Here is a 14265-nt window from a genome sequence, read left to right as displayed (position 1 = left end):
AAAAAAAAAAAAATGTGGCAGCCTTTTTTGTAGAGGCAAGAAACTGAAAATTGAGTGGATGCAGAGGCATTAGTTGGGGAATGGCTGAATAAGTTATGGTATGTGAATGTAATGAAATATCATTGTTCTATAAGATATGATAAACAGGCGGATTTTAGAAAATCCCAGAAAAGTTTACATGAACTGATGCTGAGTGAAACAAGTATAAGCAGAAATCATTGTACACAGCAAGATTATGTAATGCTCACTTATGATGGACTTGGTTCTTAGCAATTCAGTGATCCAAAGCAAATTCCAGTAAACTTTGGATGGAAAATGCCATCCCCATCCAGAGACAGAACTATTGAGACTGAATGCGGATTTAAGCACACTATTTTCAACCTTTTTTTTCCTCGTGTTTTTTCCCTTTTATTCTGATTTTTCTCTCTCAACATGAGTCATATGGAAATATGTAAAAATAATAATAATAATGTACATGTATAATATATATTTTTTAAAAGACGAAAAGATTTTAAACAACTCCTTTTTGCATACGAAGAAACTGACGCTCACCAAAGTGAAGTGACTTCTTAAGGGTCATACAGTTGGCCACTGTCAAGAGTAAAATTCAAATTCTCATCTTACTAAGGAGAAAAATGTTCCGCACTTCGCATTTTAATGAAGTTTGTCCCTCTCCGGCCTCTGTGAGACGTAATTTCTTGTATTTCCCCACAAGACGTGGAAACGAAACTAAGCGGCGTCCTTTCCTACTTCCCACCCCCCCATTGCTTTGATCAGCCAATCAGGACGCAGCTCGGGGGCCGTCCTCCGCCAGGGTGTCATGGCAGCCTCCACACGCTGCTGCTTATGCCTGCGGCTCCGGCCGCTGAAGAACCGACCTTTCCTCGTGTCGAGGCAGGCCCCGCGGCTGTCTCCGAGACAGGCACGAGCGCTGTGGGGAAGCACGAAGCCCAGGACCGTGACCGTGGACTTGGGCAGCAGGTATGGGAGCTCCTGGCACTGCCGCCAGCCCCTCTGAGCCCCTGCACTTTCTGCTCCCGCGGACCCAGAATCCGCTTGCTCTGCCTGGGGGAGCCCTCTCGCGCACTCTGGTGATCCTGCCTGGGGACTTTCCCTCTGCCAGCTCTCCAGGTGGCCCCGCCCCCAATCCTTCCTGGGCCCAGGTGGAGCTAGTGAGCCGCCCCCCAGGGCAAGTACGGAGCAGGACCCGGTTGCCTTCATCTCCTCGTTCTATCCGGGGAAGTCTTTTAAATTAGCTGAACCTCAACTTCCCTTTCTGCAAAATGGAGCAAGATGGAGAGAGCACTGGAGTCTGGGAGATCTGGGTTCAAATACTGCTTCTGATACTTTTTAGCTTTGTGACCCTAAGCAAGCAAGCCACATAAACTCTCCTGGTCTCTGTTTCTTCATCTGTAAAAAGCGAAGAAGTTGGACCAGAGGGCCTCCGAGGTCCCTTATAGCACTAAATCTGCGACTATATGAAATAGCATCTTTCTCACAAAGCTCTTGGGAAATCGAACAAGATAAAACCAAGGCTGAGGTTGTTGTGAGGATCAGAATCGACTTGCAAATCTTAAAGTGCTATATTAATGAGAGCAGCATCTAGCAAAGTGCTGGATATATAGTAGGTGTTCAATAAATGCTTGATTTCGATAATGAAATATAATGGAAAGTAAAATGAGATAGTTTACTTTATAAAGTTCTTTTCTTAATTTTTTTTCTCATATTGCTTATGTTCTGTACTATTTGCTCAAGTCCCATGTTGACTCTGGGCATCCAGGTTGATGCCTTAAAGTTTCAGATAACCCTTAATTGTCAAATTCATCGACTTTTTCTTAGTCCACATTCTTGATTTTTTACTCTGTTGATAAGATTAGTCTCCCATTGATTCATCAATGATGCAAAGAAGTATCTATTAAACTTTTACTCTTTGCCAAGTCCTGTGGTAGGGAAACAAAAACAAAAACAAAATCAAAACAGCCATTGCCCACAAGGGGCTTATGTTCTGTGGGGAAAAGCATGGAACAGTACTCTACAAATTAGACAATTTGTCTAATTGACTATATAGTCAATACTAGGCATTTTGGGCTTGGATCAGGAAAGGTCTCATGTTAGAATTTGAACTCAAACTAATTTTTAAAGAAATCTCACAATCTAAGAAGCAGATATCAGGAGGGATTACATTCCAGGCATGTATAAAAAAGCATAAAGATGGAAGATGAGTGTTGTCTATGAGAGACATCAATCTGACTGAACTGTGGAGTGGATGAATGAGTGCAGTGGGTAAAAAGCCTTGCAGGATCATTTGCATCTGGTTGTGAAGGACTTTAAATGCCAGAGAAAAGCAGTATTAGAGAGCCATTGGAGCTTCTTTTGTGGGGAATGATGTAATCAAACCCATAATTTAGGAATATCACTTAGTGGTGAAGTATGGATTGGAGGGGAAAAATTAGAAGCTGGATGACTGATTTAGGAGTATTTTTTGCCGTGATCTGGGCAAGAGATGATAAACTCTGAAGGTCTGAGCTAGGGTGCTTGTGAGGGAAGAGAATGTGAGAACACAGGGAATTCTAGGGAATTAACCATTTGAATGGGGGGAAGGAAGGAGTGGAACAATAAAGAATGTCTTCTTGATTTGGACTGGAAGGATATTGGTACTCTGGAAAGCAGTAAAAAATCAAGGACATGGCCCTCATTACATACTGCAAGAAGTCAAGAAGGAAGAGAATTTAGAAAAGACCATTATTAAATTTAGCCATAAATAGAATCCTGAAGACTTTGAATAGGGCAGTTTCAATCAAGTGGTAAAGTAGGAAATCCGAAAAAGTTTTGTAGAAGGAAGAATTTTGTTTTAGACACGTTGAATTTAAGATGCCTTTGGGACATCCATTTGGAAATGTCTAGTAGGAAATTAGTAAGGAAGACTGGTTTTAATCTTAAACTCATTTGTATAGAGATGTATCCTTGGAAGCTGATGAACTTATCATAAGAGTATAGAGAAAAAAGAAGACAAAGGATAGATTGTGAGATATTCTCATATTTGAAGAGGGAAGGGGAGAGAGATTTCAATAATGATCCAGTAAAGGAGGCCAAGGAGTGATCAGGCTGACTAGATTGAAAATTTAAGAGCAGTTTCAATTGACTCATGAGGTTATAAAATAGATTAAATAGATTAAAAGAAAGAAAAGTTAAGAGTTTGGTGAAATCTGACCTATAGGCCCTCCAAGCTATGAGAGGTGTGCCTGTGTAGATATATTTATAGATATATCTTTAGAGAGCAAAGTGGGCAGACAGGTACACATATCATCTCATTCACAACTGAACTCATAGAAAAACTGTCTATACTCATTGCCTCCATTTGCTCGGTTTTCAAAACTCAAGAGGTTTTCAGCCTCTTACAATCGAGTTTCATTCTCTGGCCCTTGAGAGAAGCTGCCCTATCTGAAATCTAATGATGTTTTTTTCTTCATCTTCTTCCTTCTTGACTTCTGAAATATTTAACATTACTGAGTACCAAGTGCTTTTCAGAATACTTCTCTCTCTGTCTCTGTCTCTCTCTTTTTATTTCTCTCTCTCTCTCTTTCTCCCTCCCTCTCCCTCCCTCCCTTCTTTTCCTCTCTCCCTCTCTCTCTCTCTCTCCCTCCCTCTCTTTTTCTTTCCCTCTTTTTCTCTCTCCATCCTCTTACCTGTTTGTCCGTTCTTTTGCAATCTGCTTTGTATAAGGGTTCCAGAGGACCTACTCTTTTTTGGGGATTTTTTCACTCAGTCCACAAATACATACTGCTAAGGATACAAAGAAATAAATAAAACCATTCTAGTCTTTGAAGACCTTGTAATTCTTTCAGAAGATACAATGTGAGTTTTAATTAATACAAAATAAGACTATTTAAAAGGTGAATTTTTCAGAGGGAAGGGCAGCTGACAGGCGAGCAGGAAGGCTTCATGTAGAAGGTGACTACTAAGGTACTAAGGTAAACAAAGTTAAGTGAACTTGGACCAGATTTGAATTTAGACTTTCCTCGCTCCAGACTCACCACTGTATCCATGGGGCAACCTAGACCAGACCTAGGCATTTCTATCCTCCTTGCCTCAAGCCCTCTCCCCTTATACCTTGTACATAGCCACTAATTTGGTAATCTTAAAGAATAAGTCTGTCTCTGTCACTCTACTCAAGAAGCTACAGTGGCTCCCATATAGAATAAGACACAAATTCTTCTACTTAGCAATTAATCTTTCATAATCTGGCCCCCAGCAGTTTTCCAAGCTAGTTACAAAATATTTTCCTCTTTATACTATTCCACTAGGAAAACAGATTTTTTTCTAGTTATTATTTATACACATTTATTTCAAATTTTCACCTTTATTCCTTTACACAATCTGTTCACTACATATAGAATATTCTCCCACCATATCTGTTTCTGGCTGGCTTGCCCTCTTCAAGTCCCAGCTCAAAAAGCTTTTCCTTATTTTCTCAATTGTTAATCTCCTACCTCCATCTCATCTCTGTATTTCATATATCTTGTTTTTACTTATGTGTGACCATGATCTTTTTCTTAATAGAATGTAAGCTACTTGAGAACCGGGACTGTTTCCCTTTTGCTTTTGCATCTCTGCTGTCAAGACCTGTGCCCCCTACGTAGTAGACACTAACGTTAACACTTGAAAATGAATATAATTTCAAAAGGCATAAAGGAAGAGAGATGGCAATCAAAGCAGAGAAAACGTGAAGAAAGTATCATAGCATGGAATAAGAAAGTGAAGATAGAACAAAGATTACATTAAGTGCATATTGAATGGTGCCAAAATGATGGTTTAAAGCCAGGCAGAGAAATTTGGACTTAATGCCAAAAGAAACCTTGGTAGATTTGTGAGCAGATTATATTGATATAAGCTAGGGATACTTACCCTGGGGTCTGTGAACTTTGGGATATTTTTTTTTTCACTGTTTTGATCATTGTATTTCTTTTCTTTTTTTAAGCTTCAATTGTGGCAACACTTTATTTTTTTAATAATTGCATTTTTTGTTTTTTTATAAAAGCTTTTTATTTACAAAACATATGCATGGGTAATTTTTCTTGATCATTGTATTTCAATGTAATTGATCTCCTTTATACTGCTATTCATTTTTTATGTACTTAAAAACATTGAGGGAGGATTTAAAAAAATTACTACTTGTAGGACTAAATACTTGAAGAATAGCTAATTCAGGCATGAGATGATGAAAGCCTGGATTAAGGTTATAGCTGTAGGAGTGAAAGGGAGTGAGTAGATAGCCCCAATACTTCAAAAGAAGAAATGGTTAGTATGGGAGATTCAAAGGATTTATTCAGAGTTCCAATTAATCTCATTTAGCCTCTATTTCTTCTTGTGTAAAATAAAATAACAACAACATCTCCCTCCCATTCTTATATAAAGAATATAAACAAAGCACTTTATAAACCTTAAAGCCTTCTAAAAATTCCATAAAAGCTCTATGTGAACTGTTATTATTACCAGCAATTAATGAATACTCTGCTCTCTTCAAAAGAATCGTATAAGCTGTGTCAGGGCTGTCAATCAAATTGATAACTAAAGTCCTTTTGGTTTTGTTTTAACAGAAAACTAGAAATATCCTCTGGAAAACTGGCTAGATTTGCAGATGGCTGTGCTGTGGTACAGGTAAAACATGGTTTTTAATTTTCAGTTTTTAAAAAATAGTTACTAAACCTAGTTTTAAGTTCTTCCATAATAATGGATCATTTAAATGAATAATGTAAGAATCTTTATATTGGAAGTCAATTCAGAAAGCATATATTTTATTTCTAATATTTATATCAAAACTTCTAGAACAGGTATTCTTTCTTATCTTTAAGATTTTTTAAAAATTATTTATACATTAATTAAAGTAGTATCTTATGAACTTTTATGCAAGAAGTTTTATTGATCTATAGCTGTAAATCTTATTCTGTTTCTAATGATGGCAGAGAAAACTACTAGTTTTTTGCTTATTTCAAATCGATTTTGTTCTTGCTTCGGTCATTGCATAGCAGGAATCTACTTTTGGCCGCTTAAGATTAATTAAAATCACTGTTATGAAGAAACAGTAATCTTTGAGTTTAATTAAAGTAAAGTAGCAACTCATTCATTTTTTAAACTTCTGTTAAATAACTGGAAGCAAAAAAAAATTGGAAGGTATTAGTATATTGATAATTCTTGATCTAATGCTAATGCTTTATTTTTAAGTCAGGTGAAACAGCTGTGATGGTCACAGCAGTCAGTAAAACAAAACCTTCACCCTCTCAGTTCATGCCTTTAGTGGTAAGTACCAGATAATTTATCTAAATCTGAAATTGTAATAGCTCCTAAAGAATATAGAGGGCAAAATGGGGGAGGAAATAGTGCCCTACTTCCATATTACTTAATACTTTGGACAAAGCATCTTGGCTAGGGATCTAGGTTGCTTTTTAAAATGGGTAATTAAATTCAGTTCAGTAAGAGGCTATTTTTTATAGATTCTAATGGTCTTGCATATATATAATAACAAATTTGCAAAGAGGCAGATTTTATTTCTACCTATTGAAATTTTTCTTAAATATCATGGTAAAATACTGGAATCTTAGATGCCCTAGAAGGATAGTTAAATGGTCAGTTATAGTGTCAGACCTGAAGTCAGGACCTGAACTCATCTTCGTGAGTTTAAATCTGGCCTCAGACATTAGTTTTCTTACTTATAAAATGAACTGGAGAAGGATATGGCAAACAATGCTTGTAGCTTCCCAAGAAAATCCCAAATGGGGTCATAAAGAGTTGGACACAACTAAAAAAGAAGAAATTGTTCTAGAAGTGAGTAAAATAGGCAATAGGAATTTCTCATGTCCTGGAGATATTTAGGGAAACATTGGAGAGTCTAGAAGAGATTCTTCACTGGATGAAACATTAAATTATATGACTTTTAAGATTATTTTCAATTCTTAAGTTGTATAAAAATCTTTGTCTATCTTATAAAATAAAGCAACACAGTTTTTGGCTCCAAAGAAAAAATTGCCACATGTCCTTTCTCTGTCCCAGGTAGATAATTATTTTTAAGGCAATGATAGGTTTTAGTAGAGTTTATAATGGTATAGCTATTTTGAGGATTCATAAGAACTATTCCATTTTCACTTAAGGTTGACTATAAACAAAAAGCTGCTGCAGCAGGTAGAATTCCCACAAACCATCTTAGAAGAGAATTTGGTTCTTCTGATAAAGAAATTCTCACAAGTCGAGTTATAGGTAAGACTTTTTTAAAAAATAACTTCATCTAATCATTTAGTTTACTTAGAGTACATGAGGTGAAAGAGAGAGAGAGAAGGGAAACTCATGCTAAGGTTATGAACCTGGAAATTCAAGAACTTTGGAAAAGAGGTAAGGGTAACGATTTCAGATTTGGACATGTTGCATTTAAAATATCCCTGCAACTTGCAGTTTGAAATGTATAGGAGGGAATTGGTGATATATTTGTGCATCATAACTTTTGGCAAAAAACTTAGTTACCTACATTTTTATTCAGAATGGAATAAACATATATCAGTGATATCATTCTATGGAAGTCTGGATTACTTCTCAGGAGACCTCAGAATCAGCCAGAGTCAGGATAAGCAAAAGTCCTTGGTCTTTAGGGGGAGGATCAACAAAACTGCCACATGCTCTCCACCAACCGACCTCCCTTTTCCTCATCCTCCTCCAAAGGTGACTCTGGCTTGTCTTATTCCACCCCTAATCCCTCCTACTATTAGCTGTATACACCAAAAGATCAAGCCAGCACAGAATAGTGGGAAGGGCCATTTTCCAAGCGTATGCTAATAGAGCATTGTCCAATAGGTAATTAGCCTTAAGTGCTTGGTTGTCTGATTCTAATGCACCTATTCAGCGTTTCAGCTCTTTACATTGGACCATTTATTTGTGTTCTGCTTAATAAGCTTGAAAAAAAATTCTTCCTATTGAACCACTCTGTGTTTTTAATCATATTTTTAATATAGAAAGTCTCTTAACTAATACATTAATGACAAACCAGTATCCTCACAAAACTATTTTAAAACTTCCTTTTCCCTCCCCAGATCGTTCAATTAGGCCTCTCTTTCCATCTGGCTACTTTTATGATACACAGGTATGTTTTGTTTAATATATTTTTCTAAGTCAGTATTTCTTAAATATCTACCACACTTTCATCACTATGCTAGTCACAAGAAAATAGAAATTCTTCTTGGTAGTATTATATTTTAAGATGAATTAATAATGAGTAAGTACAGCTTTCATTCCAAATTTACTGAAAAAGATGATTTGATCAATAATAGTAATTTACATGCCTATAAACTTGCAAAATACTTAAACATCACAAGGAGTTAGTAATTGTAGTAATTTTCTCATTTTACAGATGAGGAAATAGTGGTTTGATCAAAACCCCATAACTAATAAGTGTCAAAAGTGAGATTCAAACCCAGAGTTTTCCTCTCTCTAAATTCAGTAATCCTGCTATATCACAATACTTCTCCAGCAAAATAATTTTTAAGGAGAGATTTTAAGGTACAGTATAAAACACAACTTAATTCTTAGTTTTTATTAAGTTTTCTAATTCTCTCTGGAGAAAAAAGTCTGCATTACATTTTTGGTTATAAATAAACTTGTCAGTAATGCAATTTATCACTAATATAATTGGTGATAATAATATCACTAATATAATAATATATATAACTAGTGAGAGTCAGTGTGAAGCAGAGAAAGTTTTGATGTCTCCCTTTGGAAGGACTCTTCATAGAAAAGGATATCTTGTCTCTTTAAAAGTATATATTTTGGGGGCAGCTAGGTGGCGTAGTGGATAGAGCACCAGGCCTGAAGTCAGGGGGAATTCAAATCTTGTCTCAGATACTTAACACTTCCTAGCTGTGTGACCCTGGGCAAGTCACTTAACCCCAATTGCCTCAGCCCAAAAAAAAAAAAAAAGTTTATATTTTTGATGCCCCACACTTCAATTTTTATATATTCAAAATACTAGTGAAGATTTATAGAGTTGTCATAATTACAGTAGAATTATTTGGCTTAGTAAATATCTGGTATTTTTTAGTCTTGTTTCAATCCAACACCTTAAGTGCTTTCTAAGTAATATACCAAGCATTCATTTACTCCAGGTCTAATTTTTAACTTTTTTTGGTTTTAACATATCAATCTTAATGTAGTACTTAGCAGCTTGTTTGTAGATATTTATACTTTTAATGGATATTATTTAGTTGACCTAACTTGTTTATCTTGGAATGTGATCTAATAAAATCATAATTATAGATTTGATTCCTCTTTAGTTTTGCTGTGTTCTCTGGCTGAATTTCTTAACCTAGCCAGATGTCTAAAGTAGTTGGTCCTTGGTCACAAAAGATTACAAGTGAGAGTCTGATTAACTTAATGTAAACATCACTGGTGCCCAGAGCATTTTTGCTAATGATGTAAATAAATTAAATGGCACAGATTAAGCCTCTTCACACTATCTGATCTCAGATAACAATTTTAATTGCATTTTCCCAATAACCTTATGCCATTTTGAATGATCAGAACTCTTCAAACAGTTGTTTTATGAATTTTCACTGTGTTCTTTCCCATCTTTTGCAAGACTGTTTCATCCTCAAGTAAATTTGTCATTAATACCGTTAGTTGTGATCAACTAATTTTTCCATTTTTTTTCCCTTTTGTATCAGGTTCTTTGTAATCTTTTAGCAGTAGATGGTGTTAATGAACCTGATGTCTTAGCAATTAATGGTGGTAAGTCCAAAATCAGAGATTTTAAAATTGTCTTTTAGTTATTCCAAAAGCTAAAAAAAATTTGTGTTTCATCTTGCTTGCTTTTAGCTTCTGCTGCTCTCTCATTATCAGATATTCCTTGGAATGGTCCCATTGGTAAGTCAAAACTTGAATAAAAAAAAAATAAAGGTTACTTTTACAAAGTAACATGTAATTTGTACCGTTATTCATGATTGTTATAGTCATAGCATTATGTTAGCTGATAGGGATACAAAGATAAAACACATTTCCTGCCCAGGGGTTTAGAGCATACAGAAGAAATAATCCATTTTTACGTAAGTAAGTATAAAGTAGAATGTTATGGGAGCAAGGGAAAAATTGAATCAAAGTACTCTTAAGAAAATTGAGATTAGAAAATAGGAGTAAGAAAGGGCAGAATAAAGTAGTTAGGATTTTACAAAGCTGAACCTTGATAGCAGAGAAGGATTTTGGTAGCAAAGATAGAATATATGTTCTGGAAATAGGGCATAGCCATCATAAAATCACAGAGGCAGGAAACAGCTAGTTGTCTAGTTGAGCAAGAATATAGGATACACAAAGAGAAATTTCGTAAAAAGAATGGAAAGATAATTTGGAGTCATAGTATAGAGGACTTTTAGCTAGCAGGAGGAGGTAGTCAATAGTTTTAAGTGCTCCAGAAAGGTAAAGAAATAGAAAACTGAGGGAAAGCCATTAGATTTTACCCTTACAGGATTGCAGAGAACCTTTGAGAGAGCAGTATCAAAAATGGTGGATTAGAAGCCACATTTCAAAGGGCAGAGCAAATTGGTAGTGAAGAAGTAGAGGTGGTAGGTATAGACGAGGTACTTAGAATTAAGTAGAAATCATAATAGGACTAAGGTTTGATGTGATGATAGGAAAGTTTTGCTTTTTTTTTAAGGCTGAAGAACTAAATATGATGTTAGGCAAACAAAAAAGGATCAATAAATATTACTTGAAGATGAAAGAGGGAACAATCAATGGAGATTTTTGAAGGAGATAGAAATGTATTGAAAGGTACAGGTGAAAGCATAGTCCATCTTGATAAGAATAAATATTTTGTCTTCTGGAACTAGAATATATGTGGAGAAGATAAGTAAAAATGTAGAGGTTTAAAGATGAGGCTTCTCAAGACAAATAGGCTTTGACTTCTCAAAAGAAGGCAGAGTCATCTCTGAGATACTAAGAATTATATCAAAGGCTTTGAAAAAAGATACCTAGGAACAGCAGAGATGTATGATAGGGAGCCAACCAGAAATAAGGAAAAGATTTACTGTATAGAATGAAAGTGAATTTATTGTGGACTCATTTTGTATGATTTTGTGACTTCTCTATTCAGCATCTCCTAAATGGCCACAGAAAAATTAGACAGCAAGGATGACACATGGTTGAGGATTATCAGGACTTGTTAAAGGACAAAGAATAAAAGATTCAAATGTCAAGCAATGAGAGTCCAGTTGAACTGGGTCCCAGCTGCAAAAGAAGGCCAGAACAGAAGTTGTAAACTAGAACAGAGTAGAAATTGAGGCACTGGATATTGTAAGGACAAAGAGCAGATTTAGGAATGAGGCAGTGGGAGAAATAGAATCATACAAAGTTATGATCCAAAAGGGAAATTGTAGAATTTAGGGTTTTGGTGGTAGTAGAACAATTGCAGATGGTGGTGAAGCATAAGGTAGAAATGGCAGTGACAAAGACAGATTGGAATCATCTGCATTGAAGAATTTAGGTGACCAGGGTGTTAGAAAGGAGATCTATGTAAGTAGAGTCAAACAAAGATGAAGACAAGAATTGAACTAAAGGAAAGTTGTAAGCTGCACATATAGAGGAAAGAGAAAGAATGACATAGAAGTCAAAGGATAATAGCAATAAGGATCCAGAAAATGCTATAATCAGGTAGTATAAACTTCAGGGGGTAGGTTTCAGAGTGATATTTTCTGTAAGTTCCATGAAGTATGCAAATTTCTAGACCTTTGGGCATTGAGAAAAGGAGGTACCTACATAGAAGAATAGTGTCTTTAGGAGAAAGCAAATGTCAGGACTGAGAAAGATAAATTAAAAAACTGCTAACAATAGAGCGCACAAAGATAGGGGATAGTGGGGGAAAACAGGAGTGGATCAGGGATTGGGCTGAATTAGATGGAGACAGGAATACAGAGAGGGATAGCAGGGAATAAGGAATTTTTCCAAAACACACGTCTGCTCTGAAATAGAAGGATTAGAGAAACAGAAAGCAGGAATTTGTTAACTGGGCAGAACATTGCCCACAAGGAGAAGTGATGAAGTCCTAAAATTAATGTTAAATTTTGCTGTGAAGTAGGCCTCTGTTAATGGTATCTTTTATGTGGAGCTGCCTCATTTGTTTAAGGTATAATCATTTCAATTACTGTTACTTTCAAACTTGCTGGAATGAAGTTTTGATTCTAATGATAAAACCATACAAATATTAAAGGGTTTTTTTTCCCCCAAGTATGTTTACTTTTTGTCAGTTTTTATAATAAAGCTTATTTGTGAATGAGAATTGGGTATACTGACTCAGCATAATACAGTGCATAGTAAGAGTTTCATTATGATAATGCTTATAAGAAAATTATAGGATTTTTTCCCCCAGAAAGTTACAGGTAAAACATGTGATATCAGTGATTTTGAGTTTTAAAATATCATTAATAATTGAAGTCCTTTTTAGGTGCAGTACGAATAGGATTAATTGATGGAGAATTTGTTGTTAACCCAACTCGAAAAGAAATGTCCTGTAGTACTTTAAATTTAATAGTCACTGGAGCACCTAGCAGTCAGATTGGTAAGTAATTTGGAAATCTGTCATTTTCTTATAAGTTCACAGTTTTAAATTTAAATATGTGTACATTTTATGATTAATTGTTAAAAAAAACTTTTAGTAACTATTTCTAAAATTATTTTTAAAGCCTAGAAGGTAACAATTTCATACTAAATTGTTTTATAAATGTGATAATATTTATTTGTCCATTTCATTCTCTCCAACACTTTATGATGGGATTTGACAAAAAGGGTGACCTAATGTAAGGAAGCTTAATGAGAACGAAAAGAAATGAATTAATTTTGAATCATCTGGATGCCAACATAGGAAGGATATTAGTAAGCTGGAGGGGGCCAGAATGATAAAAGGGCCATAAAATTATGCCACATGAGTACTGTTTGAATGTACTGCAATTTAATAAATATATATATTTAAGTACCTACTCTCTCTGGGGTACTATTGCAAAGCACTAGGAGTTTTCAGTCTAATAGGGGAAGGCAAGGCAATATACAAAAAGAAGCCAGAAAGAGGAGAGAGGAAGAACAGCAAGGATTCCCTCCCAGTCAGAGAGGAGAGGAGGCTGAGGAAGTTAGAAGGTGCTGAATATCTATAAGTAAAACAGCATAACTAGATTTTCAGTGATCAGCTTATCCTGGGAGATCATATTTAGACTGGATTATGAAGTAAGTTGAATAGAATATAATAGCTGCCTTCAAATATTTGAAGAGGTCTTATGTGGAAAAATTAAAACCAGATGGCATATCTAGGATATACTGCAGCATATCCAACATATAAAGGACTGCTTGCCATCTAGGGGAGGGGGTGGAGGGAGGGAGGGAAAAAAAAATCGGAACAGAAACGAGTGTCAATATAAAGTAATTATTAAATAAAAATTAAAAAAAAAAAAAACCAGATGGCAAATTTAGATGGTACAAAGATAGATTTAGACTCCATGTAAGGAAAAAATTAGTAACAATCAAGACTATAAGTACAATATATGCTTTAGGAAAGGCCATATTGGGTCCCTTCTTACTAGAGATCTTCTAGCAAAAGCCAGATGATCATGTACAGATTTTGGTTAAATCATTCTGGGACAGGTACATGTGTAAAATGATGGCTCTTGAGTTCCTTTCACAATCTGAAATTGATTTTGCAACCTTCACTCCTCAGAGCTAATACTTTTGTTATATGATGAACGTATATAGGATGGAGAGGTGAAAAAATTGTCCAATTTGTCCCAAATTCAACATCTATATCATGGCTTAATGTCCTTCTCTTGGTTATATACTAGGGGAATAAAATGTTCCTGACTCTTTCCTTTGTGATTGGCACTCCATAAATTTCCATTGGCAATGATATTTATCTCTTTTCTAAAATTTTTATTGATATCCTTTGTTTTTACATTACCTTCACTTTTGAATAGATCCTTTTCCTTCTTCCTAGAGAGTCATTCATGACAACATAGAATAAATAGGACAGGAGAGGACATGCAAAATCAGGTTAACAAAACTGCCTGATAAAATATTCAGTGTTCCACTGAATAGCTCCCCATTTCTGAAAAGAATGAAGGAAGATAAATTCTCTTTAGCATTAAGCTTGGTCATTATAATTATACAGCATTCTGACTTACTTTTGCTTTTTGTTACTAATTTGTGTATAGTCTTGGTTCTGCTTATTTCACTTACAATCAATTCATTAAAGTCTTC

At 35.3% G+C, this 14265-nt stretch overlaps 1 protein-coding gene across 2 annotated transcripts in view; it reads left to right on the top strand.

Moving 5' to 3' along the window:
* Nucleotides 1-804: 804 nt before the first annotated feature.
* Nucleotides 805-14265, top strand: part of PNPT1 (polyribonucleotide nucleotidyltransferase 1) — a 39618-nt gene continuing 26157 nt past the window's right edge. The window contains exons 1-8 of one of the 2 annotated variants that reach the window (XM_051975309.1): nucleotides 805-981; nucleotides 5598-5658; nucleotides 6223-6297; nucleotides 7146-7251; nucleotides 8076-8125; nucleotides 9702-9765; nucleotides 9853-9900; nucleotides 12470-12583. In XM_051975309.1, coding sequence (XP_051831269.1) covers nucleotides 821-981; nucleotides 5598-5658; nucleotides 6223-6297; nucleotides 7146-7251; nucleotides 8076-8125; nucleotides 9702-9765; nucleotides 9853-9900; nucleotides 12470-12583 — 679 coding nt within the window. In that variant the 5' untranslated portion in view covers nucleotides 805-820. Of the gene's footprint in view, nucleotides 982-5597; nucleotides 5659-6222; nucleotides 6298-7145; nucleotides 7252-8075; nucleotides 8126-9701; nucleotides 9766-9852; nucleotides 9901-12469; nucleotides 12584-14265 lie in introns of those variants that run through there. The other variant, XM_051975310.1, reaches the window with a different exon arrangement.

Source organism: Antechinus flavipes, chromosome 2 (assembly GCF_016432865.1).
Source record: "Antechinus flavipes isolate AdamAnt ecotype Samford, QLD, Australia chromosome 2, AdamAnt_v2, whole genome shotgun sequence".
Lineage (NCBI taxonomy): Eukaryota > Metazoa > Chordata > Mammalia > Dasyuromorphia > Dasyuridae > Antechinus > Antechinus flavipes.
Note: the sequence above shows the minus strand (reverse complement) of the source record. Positions and strands in the feature narration are given on the sequence as shown.